This window comes from Myxocyprinus asiaticus, chromosome 18 (genome assembly GCF_019703515.2).
Source record: "Myxocyprinus asiaticus isolate MX2 ecotype Aquarium Trade chromosome 18, UBuf_Myxa_2, whole genome shotgun sequence".
Taxonomy (NCBI): domain Eukaryota; kingdom Metazoa; phylum Chordata; class Actinopteri; order Cypriniformes; family Catostomidae; genus Myxocyprinus; species Myxocyprinus asiaticus.
In genome coordinates, this window is record NC_059361.1 from 46,885,205 (window position 1) to 46,905,110 (window position 19,906).

Below are 19,906 nucleotides of genomic sequence, written 5' to 3' on the forward strand. Positions count from 1 at the left end.
GTAGATGAGATCTATGTTGGTATTTAATTGTTTTTTTCACTATAGAAATAATAGATCAATAAGACTCGAACAACAAAAGGAAAGGTTTTTTTCTTTTTTTCTTTTGTGCATGTTCAATAGACCTGATTTTCCTGGCATTCACTCTCGAAGACATGCAATCTTTTAACAATGAAGGTTAAAGCCTTGACATTCCTCGTCAAGCCAGTTTGGCACCATTTTTGTACACCAGTTTACTTTCACATTGCTGCCAGGAAACAAATGAGTGCTGGATTTAGTTAAATGCATCCAAAAATACCAAAGTTGGAACCAAATCCTTTATAAAACCAAAAGTACTATAATAACAACAAAGGGAACTCTTTCTGAAGGCAGGGGACGGCACGAGACAGTGGCCATTTTCAAGTTGGGTATGTTTTTTACTTTTATTATTATTGACAATCACGGTCAGAGAGATTTGAAATACTAGATGAGTCTGTGTTACAACTTCTGTAGCAATCAATCAATCCAAAACCAATTTAAAATAAAAAGGACATTGAAGGAGATATTGTCAAGTATTATGAGTTTAACGAACATGTCTATTTTCCCATCATATTGAAACACAGAGTTCATTATGAACAGAGCGTTTGATGCGGAATCACAATGGACGGACTTACCTTAAATTTACACATTCCATCTAGTGTAGATTATATTTCATGGGTAACTCCATGATTATTTAATAATTTGTAATGTAAGATGATCTATTATCAATCCATGTATTTGTGTTCTCTTGTGGATCAGCACTTGTTTTGACTCCACAGTGATGTGGGTAAATCTGAGATCGGCTCTCTGGTCTCTGGTTCTCAGTCTGGTTCTGCTGAGCCAGATCAGTGAGGGATCCAGTTTAGGAGCAGCAGTGAATATTGAGCCGCTTCATCAGGCTGCATCAGAGCAGGTGGGAATCTTTATATTAAAACTCAATATTTTTGTCTTTTTAAAAAAAATACTTTTAAAATACATGTTTCCTGTGGGCAGTATCCTCTAAATGCAAATCCTCTGACTCGGGCCTCATTTATTCTTTTGAAGAGGTGAATCGTTTCAGGAAACATTTGTTCCTGAATGATGAGAAGATAGGAATATATAATTATATAAAAAGCATACTGCTGAAATTCTATTCTCCCAACGCAGGCACAAAGTATCAAGGTCCGAACCACCATAAGGGGACACATCCCCCCACTATTCAGATTAGTGGTCAAATAATATGTTTTTTTTTTCTTAAACTATTTCCCCCAAACCATAAATTGTAATAGCCTTGCAAAGACCAAGTCATTTATCATTACCAACCCTAAAGTGCTCTATTATTTCAATCCGCTCACAGTAAGTTTAGAATTAATATACTTAATAGTGTGGTAGGATCACTCAGTTTCAGTGTGTCACGTAGTAAAATACCCACTGAAAAGGGTAAATTTAATTGGCACTTGCTGATGAGAGAATTTTATTCCGGCACACCTGGCCTTTAATTATAAGTGTTTAAAGAAAGCAAATTAACAGATAAAACAGGTAAAAAAAAATCTAAAACAATTCCCTCCTCTTCCTAATATAGTCAACCTTTTTCATTAAGTTGTATACTGTATGTTTAATACCCAGAATATGGAAGGAGGCCATAGGATGATTAAGTGCCTTAAAACGTCTTGTTACAAAGTCATGTCACTTTTCTTTATTGAAGGCCTGTGTTCTGTAACTTGGTCTTTTAGGGTCTGAGATGTTCCCCCAACATAAACCTTCCACATGGACATTGCGTCAAATATGTAACCTTTTTAGTTCAAACTTTTCATATTTACAATGTCTTTGTGCACAGGATGATTAAAACATTTACATTTTGTGTGTATTGGCAGTTAGTACAATTTCCACATTTAAAATGTCCAAGAGAGACTTTTCCTGTTAGGGTGCTGATTGCAGTTTCCTGAGAGAGTCATGATCTAATGTCTATATCCATATATATTCCTAGTCCTCTTAAGTCACTCTTTTACTCTAACCATCTTATGTTATTGGTGTTTTTAGGTGTACAGGTAGTGCAGTAAATAAGGGAGTTTTAGATGAAGACTTTTTTTATGACTGCATAAATGACTTCGTTCAGGCGTGAAACTCTACACGGCGCAAGCTGATAGGTTTTTGAACTTGATATCCGTTAGCCAATCAGCTCGCTCACATGTGATATGTCAAGCCAACCGGCTCACATGGTCTAAGCTGATCGTTTGAGGTGTAATTGGGTAGCCAATCAACTTGCATTCTCTCTCTTTGCCTAACATTTAAATGTACTCAGTTTGCAAGTAAGCCAGTTTCACTGCAGCATGCTGTAAGGGTTTTCTTTGAAAATGCTTTTTGCTCAGGTGGTTGCTGGGGCTTTTTCTTCTAACAGCATTTACGGTAAGGTCTGCTTTTGGCCATTTCATATCGAAACGTGTCTTTAACAATGTGAGCCGTATCTTAGGACATTAGTTGAAATAAATCCACACAAAGCTAGTCTAAGTCACTAGTTAAAGAATCTCTGGGCTTTCCTGGTCCAGGAGTCAGGTCTCTATCCATGTAAGCCATTCGGCCAAGCACAACTAGCTAGCATACACTCGGTGGACATGGCTTTTCGGAGCAGCATCAGTACACAAGTCTTGGCGATAGATCTGTCTCATTGGGGTTTGTTTTGTGGTTTGTGTAATGGTGTATTATTACAGCATTATTATACTATAATTTGTCCTTGTGTGGAAAAGAGCTAGGTGAATATTCTTCAAAAGTTTTTGTGTGTGTGTGTGTGTTCCACTGAGTTCAGAAGGAGTAAATAGTAACTTATTAATTTAAGAAATTTTTGTTTTAAATTTTTTTATAATGGTTGAACAGTGATAAATATCTAAGTTATAAAGTAAGTGATCTGAATGAATGTGTATTTTTCAGGTGAGTGCTCATTATAGTGTGCTTTCCAGCTTGCCCTGTCCCACTCTGGATCAGGTTTGTAATGAGGGGTCCTGCATGGCTCAGATCTCCTCTGCTCCTCTCAGAGGACTGTTCCCTTCACCAGGCTGGTGCCTCCGTCAATGGGAGACAAACATCTCCAGCAGCTACACCTCCACACTGCAGCTCGGGTGAGAAATCACACACACTATTCAGATACTGTACATCATCATGAGCTGTGAAGGGATCAAATCTCATGTATTGTTGGTTCAATCTAGATCTGACAGTGTGACACTGTACACACGAGCCGATCTTTCCGTCAGAGCGGACACACAGCGCATGAACCAGCCTCCACACGCCGCGCTCCCTCCACCAATCAGGTGACTCACAATTCAACTGCCCAGCACATATGTAGAAAAATAGGATATATGTGTAACGCCTGTATATGTGTTTGTGTCAGAGTGCGTGCCGGTTGTCATCAGGAAATCCCTGTGTATGTGATGGATTTAGATGGAGATGTTGTTCGCTGTCGTTATGGGAGGATGGAGCTCGCTCAATTTCTACAGCTTAATAAAGTATGTCATCTTTACTGTGCCTTCAAAGACAGTGTGTAGGGGTAATATTGTACTTTTTTTAATCATGCATTTTTTTCATTGAGGTTCTTATAATGGTAGTAAGGCTGTCAATCAATTACATTTTTTAATCAAATTTAATATATGTGCAAACGACTTGAATTAATCACAATATCAGTGTTTGCTAAGAAAAGCCCACAAACAAAGATAATTCAAAGGCATTACATTAATGTGGCTTATAAGTAAAGCATTGAATAGACATTACAAAAATGGCTTTAGAAGTAAATATATGGTTTATTTTATTTCTTGCTTTTACGTTCTGTGTGAACGGCTTCTTACTCGTTTCTGTGCTTGCTGCTCTCTGTAAGTTTAGTTTGAATAGTTTTTCATTTTCCACGCTCTCGCAGACCCTTACAATTAAATTGGTCATTTTTTGCTGCTGTGCTACTAAGACATAAATGTGCACACCATCTGTTTATTCATCTGTCTGATGTCAGAAAGTTGCAGCAGTTCAGAACACATTGTTTTTGCAGTTTTATTTCAATAAATGTTTTTTTTTTTTTTTAACTGCGGAAGAAGTTTTGAGTTTTGAAAGTTGAAGTATTTTATTTTTAAGGATCAAGGAACATTTGATTCCTCATGATATAAGGTCTTTAACAACTGATTCAATCAAACCGTTACATATAATGGAAATATCTCTTACAAGATGTGTAAACGTGTGTTTCTCCATGTAAAGGAGACATGTACACTGCTGTATGAAGGTGGAGCAGCTGTGGGTCAGTATACAGTGGAGATCATGGTGGAGGATTTTCCTCAGATGGAGCTGACGCCATTCTCCACTGTTCCTCTGCAGCTCTTAATAATCGGTGAGCACATCCTTGCAATATACACGATCAATTACAGAATTTCTGCTGTTGTTTGAAGCAAATACATTTATTTACACAGGCAAAAATACAATTGTGTTGGAAAATATGAAATAACACAAATGGAAGTATGAGAATTATGGGTAACACATTAATGTTCCCTTTTGTTAAGGGTTTATGAAGAGGTTCATTAATGACTAAATAATTTACAAATGCATTATAAATCATTGATATGCAGTTATAACAACATTAATAAAATAAAGAGTGACTTTCATGCAATTCCTGGCAATGCAATACTTAGTAAGCATTTTAACTTACATGCTATTATTAATTATTAATGCTTTATAAATACACTTGTTCATTTATTAAAAACATAAAAAGCAAACAAAAAAATAATATATATTTAATACATATATATTAAATCAAATTTTTCAGAGAACTGCCCAAATAATAAAAATAAAAAAAGACTCCAATTATTCATAAATAATAGATCTGAAATGTAAGTGGCGCTCTAATGTATTTTAGCCTTCACAGATGTGCTCGTCCATAGACATTCAGTGTAATTTTCAGGTCAAGCACCACCCTCGATGTTTCATTGAATATATCAGCCTCTGAGTGGACTAGAGCTCATTCTAGGTGTCATTAGAAAGATGAGATCCTCCCCTTTGATATAAAATGGAAACATTTTATCATCAGTATTCGAAAACATATTTTCTGATGATTTGTTTCTGGATGGCATATTTTCTTCTGTACATCTAAAATATAATATTGGATTATTCAGCCAAGCAAGCTCACAGACAAGTAAAAAATGGCAAATATTTTAGAGAACTTCATACGTTAAAAGTTTTTAGCTATTTGGGGCTTACAGCAGCTGTTATCGGAGCATAAATGAGACATTTGTATTTGATGACTTACAGAAATCATATTTCACTTTGTGATTATTTTGAAAATCTTTTGTGATTATAGGGCAACAAAATTAACTGTACAGTCATATTCCTGAGAATGAGAGCTTTCATTTGATTTATGGCTTGTCCATTTATGTGCTATGTGAAGGACTTTTATTTTCATATAAATATTTCTACCCCTTATCTCTGACAGTCGCTAATTTTCAGTGTGAATGTTTTGAGGCCTTATTTTGTTATTTTAAGTAACATAAATGCAGAAGTTCAGATACTAAGCTTTCAAATGATCACTCTTGTGCCTGACTTAAGTATACGGAGACTTCAACATTTTAAGCGTAAACTTCTTTTGCAATAAAGCGCCTGCCGGCGGGTCCATAGATTTTAAATGAATTCATGATTTATGTCAAAATGCAGAAAAAATAGACTATTATAATGAGATTAAAAGGAGGAATTATGCCATTTTGTGTTTATATTAATTACTGTAATGTCTTATCTCAGCTGTGTTGTCACTTTCCTTGTCATTTTGATGTCAAAAGAATGGTGCCGCTCTAAGCGGTGTCCCAACTTACCTAGTCCTAGTTACATAAAGTCCTCTGCAAAAACACTTTTTTTATTGTATCATACAATAAAGCCTGATGATACTAAAATTATATAATAATTGTATAAAACATGATTTAAATGTCCTTAATGAGGACTTTAAGACATTAAGGATATTACAGCATAATTTTCTGTTAAGCTGCTTTGATACAATGTGTGTTGTGAAAAGCGCTATACAAATAAAATTACTCGACCTGATGACCATTGAACCATATTGAACTTTATGTATATTAATAAAGGCTTCATATGTGTCCACTTTAAATTAAAATATTTTCATAGGTTAATGTTGAATAAGTGTAATTAAGCATTTATAACATGTGAAGTAAAATGGCTCACTATTTCGCAAGTATTGCATGAAAGTCGCCCTTTTATGCATGTTGTTATAAACACATATCAGTTAAATAAAATGCATTTGTAAGTGAATTATTAGTCATTAACGAACCCCTTTATAGCCCCTTTACAAAGGGAACATTTATGTTTGTAAATGTACATTTTAGCCTCTTCAAAGTATCCACCCTTGGCCAACTTTGCAACCTTTAGATCAACAGGTTCAGGATCATAAAACACATAAATTCAATGAAGTGTGTATATATACAGTGGTGTGAAAAAGTGTTTGCCCCCTTCCTGATTTCTTATTTCTTTGCATGTTTGTCACACTTAAATGTTTCAGATCATCAAACAAGTTTAAATATTAGTCAAAGATAACACAAGTAAACACAAAATGCAGTTTTTAAATGAAGGTTGTTATTATTAAGGGAAAACAAAATCCAAACCTACATGGCCCTGTGTGAAAAAGTGTTTGCCCCACCTGTTAAAACATAACTTAACTGTGGTTTATCACACCTGAGTTCAATTTCTTTAGTCACACCCAGGCCTGATTACTGCCACACCTGTTCTCAATCAAGAAATCACTTAAATAGGACCTGCCTGACAAAGTGAAGTAGACCAAAAGATCTTCAAAAGATAGACATCATGCCGAGATCCAAAGAAATTCAGGAACAAATGAGAAAGAAAGTAATTGAGATCTATCAGTCTGGAAAAGGTTATAATGCCATTTCTAAAGCTTTGGGACTCCAGAGAACCACAGTGAGAGCCATTATCCACAAATGGCGAAAACATGGAACAGTGGTGAACCTTCCCAGGAGTGGCCGGCTGACCAAAATTACCCCAAGAGCGCAGCGACGACTCATCCAAGAGGTCACAAAAGACCCCACAACAACATCCAAAGAACTGCAGGCCTCATTTGCCTCAGTTAAGGTCAGTGTTCATGACTCCACCATAAGAAAGAGACTGGGCAAAAATGGCCTGCATGGCAGAGTTCCAAGACGAAAACCACTGCTGAGCAAAAAGAACATTAAGGCTCATCTCATTTTTGCCAGAAAACATCTTGATGATCCCCAAGACTTTTGGGAAAATACTCTGTGGACTGACGAGACAAAAGTTGAACTTTTTGGAAGGTGTGTGTCCCATTACATCTGGCGTAAAAGTAACACCGCATTTCAGAACATCATACCAACAGTAAAATATGGTGGTGGTAGTGTGATGGTCTGGGGCTGTTTTGCTGCTTCAGGACCTGGAAGACTGCTGTGATAAATGGAACCATGAATTCTGCTGTCTACCAAAAAATCCCGAAGGAGAATGTCCGGCCATCTGTTCGTGACCTCAAGCTGAAGCGAACTTGGGTTCTGCAGCAGGACAATGATCCAAAACACACCAGCAAGTCCACCTCTGAATGGCTGAAGAAAAACAAAATGAAGACTTTGGAGTGGCCTAGTCAAAGTCCTGACCTGAATCCTATTGAGATGCTGTGGCATGACCTTAAAAAGGCAGTTCATGCTCGAAAACCCTCCAATGTGGCTGAATTACAACAATTCTGCAAAGATGAGTGGGCCAAAATTCCTCCACAGCGCTGTAAAAGACTCATTGCAAGTTATCGCAAACGCTTGATTGCAGTTGTTGCTGCTAAGGGTGGCCCAACCAGTTATTAGGTTTAGGGGGCAATCACTTTTTCACACAGGGCCATGTAGGTTTGGATTTTGTTTTCCCTTAATAATAACAACCTTCATTTAAAAACTGCATTTTGTGTTTACTTGTGTTATCTTTGACTAATATTTAAACTTGTTTGATGATCTGAAACATTTAAGTGTGACAAACATGCAAAGAAATAAGAACTCAGGAAGGGGGCAAACACTTTTTCACACCACTGTATATATATATATATATATATATATATATATATATATATATATATATATATATATCACTTATGAATAGACACAAATCAGGAGTTGTGTAAGATTGGACTGTACAATGCACATTTGTAGTGTTTATTTGTGTTATTATTATATGTATGTGTATAATATGTTGTGTTATTGTGTTTTAGTTGAAAGTGGATCGGGTTGCCCTGCAGTGCCAGAGTTCACAGGTGTGAGTCCAGTAGGTGGCGCTGTAGTCCATGTGCTGCCCTTTGAGGAGATCAAAGTCAATATTACCGTTCACTCAACAGAACAGACGTAAGACAGCACACTTACACATGAGCATTGTGTTTTCTTCAACCCAGATTCTTCAAGTAAAAGCCTCAATTGTGCTTGCTGCAAAACTCTTGTACTAACCAAAAAGGAAATAAACAAATAATCTGCATTAGCATTCATGTCCCTAACACAAATGATGTGAGGTGAGTTACACACTAAAGTAATAATTTGGACATTTGATCACATCACAAACCCTAACTTATGAAGAGCAATAGTAACAACGATTCTTAATCAGAATTAATAAATCAGTGTGTCAGCTGCTCTTTTCTCCACATAGCATGCCAGCAGCCATATCACCCTGTAGCTCAAGACTGGTTGCCTACTGAAGCTAAGCAGGGCTGAGCCTGGTCAGTACCAGGATGGGAGACCTCCTGGGAAAACTAAGGTTGCTGCTAGAAGAGGTATTAGGGAGTCCAGCAGGGGGGGTGCCCACCCTGCGGACTGTGTAGGTCCTAATGCCCCAGTACAGTGATGGGGACACTATACTGTAAAAAGGCACCGTCGTTTGGATGAGACATTAAACTGAGGTCCTGACTCTCTGTGGTCATTAAAAATCCCAGGACACTTCTCAAAAAGAGTAGGGTTATAACCCTGGTGTCCTGGCCAAATTCCCTGCATTGGTCCTTATCAATCATGGCTTCCTAATAATCCCCATCCATTAATTGGCTATATCACTCCACTCTCTCCTCTCCACCAATAGCTGGTGTGTGGTAAGTGTACTGGCGCACTATGCTACCGTGCAAAGGCAAAAGGCTGTAACTTTGTTTTTGGTCGAAAATGAGTTATTGATATTTTTGAGACTTTCAAGACCTCCTTTATCATGTGGATAAGTATCTTGAGTCAATTACGTTGTTTTTTCGAGAAAATAATGGGTTGTCTTAACAGTAACTTCCAAAAGCCCAAGAGAAACCAAGGCAGAACTCCGTAACTCCAATTACCGCTCTTTGACTTTGTTTTGGAACGCTCAAATTGAGTTAGGGTACTCTGCCTTTGTTTAGTCGTGCGTCAAAATGAAGTTACTGTGCCGGCATGGAGTTACTGTACTCTGCCTTGTTTTTACATTTAAAGTTTAAACACACGATACCTGAATAAAAGTGTAGTAAACAAATATTGTTGAGCGTTTAAGGGAAAATGATGGTTGAGACGGCTTTGAAATGCCGACATAAAGGTCAAGGTAAGAAAGTGTGTAACACAAAAGATGCATTAGACAAACTAATTAGATAGATCGCAATCTACTTCATTTAGCTAGCTAGCAGCCTATAGCATAAATAGGCTAGTCGGCTATCCAATGAATAGGCTACCAAACTGCTCCATATAACAAAGCACTGTAAACAAGCAAAGACTGGATAACTTGCCAGCAATAAGTAATCGTAAATATTCTCAAAGTTTTTTTTTTTTTTTCATAATGCAGATTATTCAGTCAGTGCCAGCCTATCAGTGACTGCTGTCAACATCAGTGTCAGTGAGTCTGGGGCTGCCCACTAGTTGCGCGAGTGTGGACTTGAATGCCATGACAGCGTAGCATGTAGCATGATCACACATAAAATCAGTAGTAACAGTTCGCAATTAAATCTGTCCTACCTTTTCTGGTAACCCGATAAAATCCATGGCAATGAACGTCATCGCAGATGTTTAATCCACAACAATCCACAAGCATTCTGATTTCTGAGCATTATTCCTACTTACTGGCGTTCACATCAATCCACAAGTCGATCTTTTAAGCTAGACTACTTTCATTCAATTTGATGTAAAAGCACTTAGGCTAACTTATGTCTTGTATCCTTTTATGTTAGTGAACACTGCAATAAATAAATTGGTTTCAAAACGGTATCCAACCACATGTATAACTTTTTGTCTGGATGTCAGTTACGGTCAGATTCAGAAAAACAATAAATATAGTCACATACTCTATATTATAGCCTTTGAGATTAGCCAGTCCAGTCAACCAGTCAGAGACCTGTGCATTGGAGCATGGTAGCTAAATTTAACCCTTGATTAACCAGCTGTGGCACTAACTTGTAGGCCTGTGGCTGTATTTATTATCTCTTATTCCAATCCATGCATTTTAAATTTGTACATGATTTGTTATAGCTTTGCATTCCATTATTAATTAAATTATGCTTATCTTGTATTTATTCATACAATTAAGTGTCACCTATCTGCAGTCAACCTGTTAGTTTTGCTGCACACCAATTGAAGATATTCTTTACTGCTATGGAGGTATGTGTCATGTCTAATGTATTGAAAAATGCCATCAGAATACAACCAAAGCACAGGATAGCAATAAGTACATGGCTATAAGTAATTGTAAATCATCCAAAATAAATGCCATGATCACTAGATTTTATACAGGTGTTACTATAATGATTTTGTAAATGGTGATCAGCAACAAAATATTGATAATGTGGAAGTTACTGCCTTTTGCCTTGGCGTGAATTCTCACTTTTTGCAGACAATACAAAGGCAGAGTACAGTAACTTCAAAATAGGGGTCAAAAGTAAAGTTTGAGCTCAAGATTTTTTTATGTAGATAAGTTTCATTACTAAAACATCTAATTGCCAGATTTTCAGTGTCCTACCTATAATACATTTGGCTGGACAACTAAAAAACTTTAAAGTCATTTTTTTCAGTTCCACACTCTAGCGAGTTAAGGTCTTTTGCCTTTGTAGGGCAGTATGGCTGCCATTGCATCATCCAGATGGATTCTGCACACTGGTGGTGGTTGAGGAGAGTCCCCTGTTCACTGTGTAAAGCGCTTTGAGTGTAGTGTCAGAAAAGTGCTATATAAATGTAACGTTTGTTCATTCATACATACAGAGTGTCTGAAATCGCTGTGACTGGTCCAGAAGGTCTCTTCATATCACCCATGGAAATGGGTGTGAACTCTCAGATGTCTGTCAGTCTGTCGTGGGTCAGAGGTCCCGATCAGTCATCTCATCTCGTCTCCATTTGTTTTACTGCAAACACTCAGAGGTCAGCAGCATCTCTTTTCAACAGCTCATGGAAGCACATTAATGATTGACAGCTCAGTTTAAATGCTGTATTGTTTGTTTTAAAGTCTGCAGTCTGAGGTCCGGTGTATGTGGCTGCAACTCAGTAAGATTATATTACTCTACACTATCTCTCTGATTGTATTTTAAAAACCACAGATGGAAGGAGAAATATCAACATCTTATATTTAATTGTTATAATCTCTCTCTCTCTTTCAGCGCAGACAAACCCTTTACCCCCTGGAACAGGTAATAGTTACAAAGTCTTCAAATTCATCTTTTCACAAGCTCGGTCTTGTTCTCATGTCATTCTGATTGTTTTGTCATGTCAGAGTTGAGATGTTTGGAGCATGAGCTGCAGATGTCTGTAGTTCTGCCCCTGTCTTTCCTGGAGAATGTGCCTTTGCCTGACCTGCAGCTGAACGACCCCTCGTGCCCAGTGTTTCACAACAAAACACACATCACCAGCACATTCTCACTGAACGCCTGTGGCACCAAGAGACTCGTATGACATCTCACATCAACCACCAGCATTACTCTCACACAGATTATTTCATTATTCTTTGATAGTATTTCTGGCCATTATGTTGTGTGTTTAACATTTGACTTAATTTGCAAGTCCACTGAGTTGTTTAGATGTTAAGACACATAAATGCTTAAATTTACAATTAATGCAAAAGTTACAATTCTGTCATCATTTACTCACTCTCATGTCATTTCAAACCTGTATAACTTTCTTACTTCTGTGGAGCACAAAAGCAGATGTTTGGCAGAATGTTCACACTGCTTTTTTCCATAAAATGAAAGTATACAGTGACCAGGGGCTGTCAAGCTACAAAAAAATAATAAAATTATCACAAAAGTAGTCCAAATGACTCATACAGTATATACCAAGTCATACAATAGCTTTGTGTGAGGAACAGACTCAAGTTTAAGTCATTATATACAGATAATCTTCAGCTCTCAGATCTCATTTGAAATTCAGATTTTTTCATAAAATTGTTTATTATGTTTCCAGGATGTTGTTGGTTATTCATGTTTTTGAGACATTATAGACATCAGAAATAGGCATAATTAATTCTGATGCAAAGTAATGTCCAGCATCATCCAATCACTGCCAACAATTTTAAAATAAAATGTAGCATTATAAAATTCTGAATGTATATACTGATTATCATTGTCCCATGTCTGCCAAACATGTTTAGTGGTCCATATATCATCTGCAGTCTGAAAGTCAACTTTTGACCAGATTTTATGAGTCAATGGAGCTGCATAGAAAGCTAAAGGATGCTCCCCTTGCTCCCTATTGAGTGAATGACTTAACCTCCAGTGTGCTGTCTGTCTTCACTGGTCTCAGACAGTTTTAAATGCACCTTATTTTCATCCAAACTCCATATAAAGCCTCTGAAAACAACATGTTTTAGCTTTTGGATGAACTCATTTATTCTCAATGTGAAAATGCACAGTAAATATATAGGAATGCATTTACTAATGTTAATGAATAGAACCGTAGTATACAGTGAGAGCAAAATATAACCAAACAAAATATATATTCAAATGAAATGAAATGACCCACAGATGTGTTAGAGTTGAAAATTATTCAAAATAAATAAGTTTTTTTTTGAGGGAATAATGTCCCAAAATGTGGACATGTTTATCAGCGCGCTGACACGTGAAAAACGAGCAGATTTTTTAAAGCGACATATCAAATGAAACTAGAGACTCTCCTCTTTACAACCAAATAGGTTTCAATGAAAGAACGTAAAGAGATTTCTTAAGCACTTTTGTTGGCTCTGCGCCCATAGAAGTGCTTCAAATCGACTGCATGTTGTTGCACTACTTGGTGTACCAGATGTTTATCCATTATATGACAGTCTAGAGTCTTGTGAACAGTATTCAGTCGGTTTAAATTAACTTAAATTATGCGGCATATAGCAAAGCCAAAATATTAAATACGCGTGTAGACGCGGGGTCACACGAGGTTATATGAAAAAGAGCAACGTGCACATTCTGGTAAATATCCTCTTTTGTGTTCCATAGAAATTCATACAGGTTTGGAACAGCATGACATACTGTGAACGATGACAGAATTTTCATTATGGGTGAACTATCAGTTACAATTTATTTTACAGTGTCCTTGTTACAGTGTAATTAAACAAGTAATTACTGATTATTACTTATTAACAACATGTACTTTAGGTTTAGGGTTAGTTGCTTGTAATTATGCATAACTGATTGTTATTATAGTCAATACATGTAATATGTGTAACAAGGACACTGTAAAATAAAGTGCTATCCCTTTAAATGTTGTCCCATCTACAATGCTTTGCCTTTGAGTCACTTCCTTTTTATATTGTTTGATTTTATTTCTGTTGATCTTTTCCAGCATTTAGGATCAGAACTGCTGTACACTAACACTTTACGCAGCGTCAATCCAAACTTCACCATCAGCCGTTTGGCATCTCTAGTTCTTCCACTAGCCTGCAGGATTCCTGGTCACCAGGCCAAAGGTCCGAGCTTTAGGATCTCTATACCCTCAGAAGTGGAGATTTTTGGTGCTGTGAGCTTCTGGATTGAGTTTCATCTTCCTGGAGAAGGTCCGTTGGCCGCTGAGACACGCCAGCCGCGGTTACGCTCATCTCAACCGGTGCGTGCGGCACGAGCACTCACTCGCACTAGCAGGATCGACTCGTTGGACCTGCATGTGTTTTCTAACTGCTCATTGGCTCGTGTGGAGCTCATGGTCGGACGCTGCGTTGAGTCAGAAACACAAGACTTCCTGGAGACACAACCTCTGCTGAACCAGGGGTCAGTATCAACATCTGCTCGGTCAGAAACACTCAGGAATCTCTGCAGAAGTTGCGAAATTTGGTTGTTCTAACTGCTCTCAGGGTACCAGCAATACCACAGAGACATGATAATATCATACAGACAGACTTACTATGTACTATTTAAGTAAAATATTCGTATCCTTCATAATTCTTCATAATTGTTGCTTATAGTCTACACCATTGGTTCAGCAAATGTTGCTTTGTCACTGTGACTCTAAACATTTGATTTAAAAAAAAAAAAAAAAAGAAAGAAATGTGGGATACAAGAAAGTGTTTTAACATCAAACATCATGTCCACTATGTGGTGCTAAAAGCCAGTAAAATTTTGGGGGGTTTTAAGGTTAATACTCATTTGAGTTTAATATCAACAAAACCAACCTCCCTACCCTAAACCTAACCGATGGTGTCATAAAAAGCAAATGTGAGATGAAAAACACAACCACGTCATTTTGAGGTGCTTCTGTGACACTTATGGCTCACGTGTCGACTCACGTGCCACGTCCACACTAATAAATTTTCGTTTGAAAATGCATCTTTTTCTCTGTTTTGTCCTTCTGTCCACACTGAGATGGCATTTTTGACAGCGAAAGTGAAGCTTTTCAAAAACGCTCTCGCAAGTGGATAAATTTGCAAATGGCGTACTCACATGGTAGTGTGGACAGGGGAAACTATTACGTATTTGTTGTCATGTGATGCACAGTGGTGGAAAAAGTACTCAATTTCCATACTTAAGTAAAAGTAAAGATACTACACAAATGTATTACTTAAGGTTAGTAATCCATTAAAATACTAAAGTAAAAGTAAAAAGTAACTGGTTTTAAAAATACTTAAGTATCAAAAAGTAAAAGTAAATACAGCAAATTCAAATTCATCTTAAAAAAATGTGACCCTGCTCATACTGTTATTTTTAAAGCCTAATAATTGAGTCTCTTACAGGTAATATTAAATACAATAAGTTATAGTTCAGTATAAGTAAAGCTTGGTTGCTGGTAGAAAAGGACAGTGCATTTTATTCAGAATATAAGATTATAATCCATGGAAACAATCATGAACAGCATATAATTAATTAAAATAATAATATCAATCATTTTATAATGTTTACATTTAATATATGAATGTGTCCCTGAGCAATTTTGAGTTGAAGCTACCATTTTAAAAAATAGTTACTACACTACAAGCTTCTAACAAAAGGGCCTTACTACGCTGAAGTATTATCTTAATAAAAATATCTGTAACTATCAGTATTAGACAGCATTTTAAGAGATCATGTAAACAAACCCATGTAAATAAATTTGTCGAAAACAGTGGTGAACAGCAGCATTTAACTAAATATTCACCAACAAATAAGTAGTAAGTAGACGTAAAAATTGGGTATTTGGCGTGAAGCTCAAATGAATTGTCCTTTAATACGATTCATGTAAATGAATCCTCCAAACAAACCGTTTCACTAAAATTAATCGAACTTCCCAATGCTTCATATGAGAGGGAGAGAACGAAACGAACTGACTCACTAAAATGAATCGGACATTCTAAAGATTCATATGAAAGAGTGGTTTAGCCAAAGTCTTTCTAGCAAGTCAATCCACTGTCGGCCATCTTTGGAATGCTCTTGGAAGGCTATTTCCAGTCACGCCAGTGCAGCTCCTATCTACTTGAATGGAGAAAGACCGAAATCTCAAAAACGGTTGGTTAAGATTACGATGAAAGAACATATTTCAAATCAGCAATAAAATTTGATAATCTTGGAATCATAAATTGTGATTCTTTACCTCATATTACACTAAAACACACAATTGTCCTGGCTTGTATAGCTAATGTGCATGCGCGTTAGCGAGTTGATTGCCAGTTGATGTCTGTATCTAAAAGGTGATTGGCTCTTTTACCTGTAAGGCGGGACTTCCTTTCTACATCCGTTGACTGTTGGGCACTAGAGCTTCTTGGTTGGGCATTCCAATTTCTTACATTTATTAAAATAGAAGTGGCCCATCTCTGCTAAATAATCTCTGGTTTAGCAGAGCACGTTTGATAAGTCTTCTTGAATACTGTGCACATAAACAACAAGTGTTCAAATGGGTAAACACATCAGAAAAAAATGTCAAATTTCGGGACATTTTGGGAAATGTTATTTTTCCAGGACAGACGGACAAAAACCAGGATGATCATGGGAAATCAGCGCTCTTTACAGCAGACGCAGACATAACCAAACATCATTAATCGTCAGCATCTTAGATGTTTCCATAGTTCCTGTGTTCCTCATATTCTGTGGCTTATATACAGCGGTGAATACATTTAGACCGTAAGGTTTGTACACAGCTAAGGTAAACTGCATCTTGTATGTGCATTTGGAAGCACGTTTAGGCTTGAAGTCCTTCAGAAAAGCGTGCCGCGCTGGTCTGACACAGACTCCATGATGAGCCCACGCGTTGTGTGTCTGTGCTTGCGCTGGCTGCTGTCAATCAAACTCACTGCGCTCTGTTTATTAGCTGCTCTCTTTAACCCGGGTAAAGAGTAACGAGAGGCTCTGTATCAGAGTAAAAAGTATTTGCCAAAAAATTTTTACGAAGTAAAAGTTGCAATAAATTTACATACTCAAGAAAGTACAAATTCTGAAAAAAGCTACTTAAGCACAGCAACAAAGAATTTGTACTTTGTTACTTTACACCACTGGTGATGCAGTCATGTGATCCATTCAACCCAAAACAATCAAGATGGCAGCATTGTTGTGCACTTTGATACTGTTGTTAAAGATAAATGTTACTTCGTAACATTTCTACTATTCTACTATTGACTGAATGTTAAATTAGGATTAATCAACAGATTCTATCCATCTTCTGCGTTTCAGGTGTTTAACTGGCAATGGCACTACAGAGATCCTGACTTCAACATCAACTGTTCGGATTTACCGCTTATATCTGGACTCTCTCAATTTAAAGGGAGACACAGTATGTTCTAATTATTCTTCATAGCTTCTATGTGTACATTCAGTGTTCAAATAGATGGTGGTTAATTCTTGCACATCTCTCTCTTTAGATGTATGTTGAGTGTGAGGTGCATCTGTGTGTGACCTCCAAACAAAGCCAGCGATGTTCAGACCCGTGTTCAGGACCATCTGACTCGGTGATAACAGACAGCATCCTAACACACACTTATAGTGTGCGCTCAGGGCCGGTGATGCTCGTTAACCAAGTCACACAAACCAGCAATACCACTGTTAAACCAATACAAACAGCTAAACCTGTTGCTCAGCCTGCCACCAGCCAGATAATAGCCACCGCTGCCTCTCGAGGTAAGTACATACTAGATAATGTCAGTGTAGTGCACATGAGAGCAGATTATTTCACACTGACTGTGTTGTTGTGTATTTCAGCTCAGGACAGATCTGCATTGTGGGTTGATGCTCTGATGTTGGCTGTGTTCATACTCGCATCATGTGCTCTTCTGCCGTGAAAATGATGCCAAACACAGCTGGAGGACACTTCAGCACTGACAGATCACAATCATAATATATTATTTTTTTCTTCTTCTTTACCCTTCTGTTTTAGAGAAAATCCCTAACCATTTTGTTCCAGGAGATACAGCACACCTTACTTTTGATTATAAACGTGAACACTGATACAAGTTTGTTTTTCCACATTCAACACAAGCTTTTATAGTAGCATTTTATCTGGAAAGATCGCCACCTATATGTCAGTGGGGGTACTATTCTTTTACAGTGTATATATACAGTAAACCCGTCATTTTGAGTAAAAAATAAATAAATATGATATTTAAAATACAAATTGTATATGTTTGAAACAAATACAGAACGTCTGATGTTTATATCATGAGCGAAAAATCCCATTGACTTCCACTGAAAAGGTCCCCACACATACACTGGCATCTAAAAGTTTGGAATAATGTATAGATTTTGCTGTTTCAGAAGGTAATTGGTACTTTAATTCACCAAAGTGGCATTCAACTGATCACAAAGTATAGTCAGGACATTACTGATGTAAAAAAACAGCACCATCACTATTTGAAAAAGTGATTTTTGATCAAATCTAGACAGGCCCCATTTCCAGCAGCAACCACCCCATCACCTTATCCTTGAGTAATCATGCTAAATTGCTAATTTGGTACTAGAAAATCACTTGCCATTATACCAAACACAGTTGAAAGCTATTTGGTTCATTAAATGAAGCTTAACATTGTCTTTGTGTTTGTTTTTGAGTTGCCACAGTATCCAATAGACTGGCATGTCTTAAGGTCAATATTAGGTCAAAAATGGCAAAAAAGAAACGGCTTTCCCTAGAAACTCATCCGTCAATCATTGTTTTGAGGAATGAAGGCTATACAATGCTTGAAATTGCCAAAAACTGAAGATTCCATACAAAGGTGTACACTACAGTCTTCAAAGACAAAGGACAACTGGCTCTAACAAGGACAGAAAGAGATGTGGAAGACCAGATGTACAACTAAACAAGAGGATAAGTACATCAGAGTCTCTAGTTTGAGAAATAGACGCCTCACATGTCCTCAGCTGACAGCTTCATTGAATTCTACCCGCTCAACACCAGTTTCATGTACAACAGTAAAGAGAAGACTCAGGGCTGCAGGCCTTATGGGAAGAATTGCAAAAAAAAGCCACATTTGAAACAGAAAAACAAAAAGAAAAGATTAGAGTGGGCAAAGAAACACAGACATTGGACAACAGATAATTGGAAAAGAGTGTTCTGGATCTTAACCCCATTGAGCTTTTGGGGGATCAGCTAGACTGTAAGGTGCGTGAGAAGTGCCCGACAAGACAGCCACATCTATGGCAAGTGCTACAGGAAGTGTGGGGTGAAATATCACCTGAGTATCTGGACAAACTGACAGCTAGAATGCCAAGGATCTGCAAAGCTGTCATTGCTGCATGTGGAGGATTTTGTGTTGACAACCGAAGTAGTTTAAGTTCTGAATTTTAAAAAACAATTGTAATAGTAATTTTTCACATTATTAATGTTCTGACTATACATTGTGATCAGTTGAATGCCACTTTGGTGAATTAAAGTACCAATTTCTTTCCATAAGAGCAAAATCTGTACATTATTCCAAACTTTTGGCCGCCAGTGTATCTACTGTAGATATCTTAATGATGGTCTCTTTTGACTTGGGCCAGTAAGCAACCATTTAGTGATTCCCTAGCAACCACCCAAAACACCCTGACATTGCATAAATATAAACAAGTATCATAAAAATATATAATTTTTTTTTTTTTTTACTTGTTAATTTACTGATAAGTCAGATTTCCTTAATAAGATGAATTTTTTTCTTAAACAGGTCAAAAATGACCCAAACATAACAGAAGGGGTAAGATTATACTGTATTTATTATAAGATTAATTAAATGCATAGGTTGTAAAGAAACAGGTTGTTTCCAATTTTCCAGTCTATTGTAAATCAAGACGTTGCTTATTAAATTATTTGATACCATTAATACTGTATATCAACCTCACATCTTCCATTGTTTTCATTTTAACAAGCTAAACAAACTGTAATGATATTGTATTATTTTTGTAAATCTCCCTTCATTAACAAGCACAAATAAATCACCTCGAATGTAAAAATGTAAAGATTAGATTAGTTCATTTACTCAACTTTATGTCGTTCCATTCTCATATGACTTGCATAAACATTGTTGTGTTAGTTATATAAAAAGTAATTCACTACAAATGACTAATATT

General features: G+C 36.9%; 1 protein-coding gene across 3 annotated transcripts; it reads left to right on the plus strand.

The window, feature by feature from the left end:
- Positions 1 to 256: 256 nt before the first annotated feature.
- On the plus strand, positions 257 to 19,801 carry LOC127456154 (uncharacterized). Of its 3 annotated transcripts, none has more exons than XM_051724497.1 (15): positions 257 to 404; positions 775 to 928; positions 2,920 to 3,107; positions 3,195 to 3,296; positions 3,377 to 3,491; positions 4,225 to 4,354; positions 8,234 to 8,363; positions 11,199 to 11,354; positions 11,440 to 11,477; positions 11,591 to 11,620; positions 11,704 to 11,876; positions 13,758 to 14,179; positions 17,045 to 17,144; positions 17,233 to 17,488; positions 17,570 to 19,801. In XM_051724497.1, exons 2-15 carry the CDS (start codon positions 797 to 799, stop codon positions 17,647 to 17,649), a joined length of 2,052 nt encoding a protein of 683 aa, XP_051580457.1. In that variant the 5' UTR covers positions 257 to 404; positions 775 to 796; the 3' UTR covers positions 17,650 to 19,801. The 3 variants fall into 3 exon arrangements, with proteins under 3 accessions (XP_051580457.1, XP_051580456.1, XP_051580458.1); XM_051724496.1 differs by having other exon boundaries at positions 795 to 928; XM_051724498.1 differs by lacking the exon at positions 257 to 404 and having other exon boundaries at positions 809 to 928; positions 2,949 to 3,107.
- The last annotated feature ends 105 nt before the right edge of the window (positions 19,802 to 19,906 follow it).

What these genes read in the sequence shown, in the direction of transcription:
- LOC127456154 (XM_051724497.1), top strand. Translation starts at nt 797, where the DNA reads ATGTGGGTAAATCTGAGATCGGCTCTCTGGTCTCTGGTTCTCAGTCTG. An exon ending in AATTTCTACAGCTTAATAAA is followed by an intron (nt 3,492 to 4,224) that starts GTATGTCATCTT and finishes CTCCATGTAAAG; the next exon opens with GAGACATGTACACTGCTGTA. An exon ending in CCTGTGGCACCAAGAGACTC is followed by an intron (nt 11,877 to 13,757) that starts GTATGACATCTC and finishes GATCTTTTCCAG; the next exon opens with CATTTAGGATCAGAACTGCT.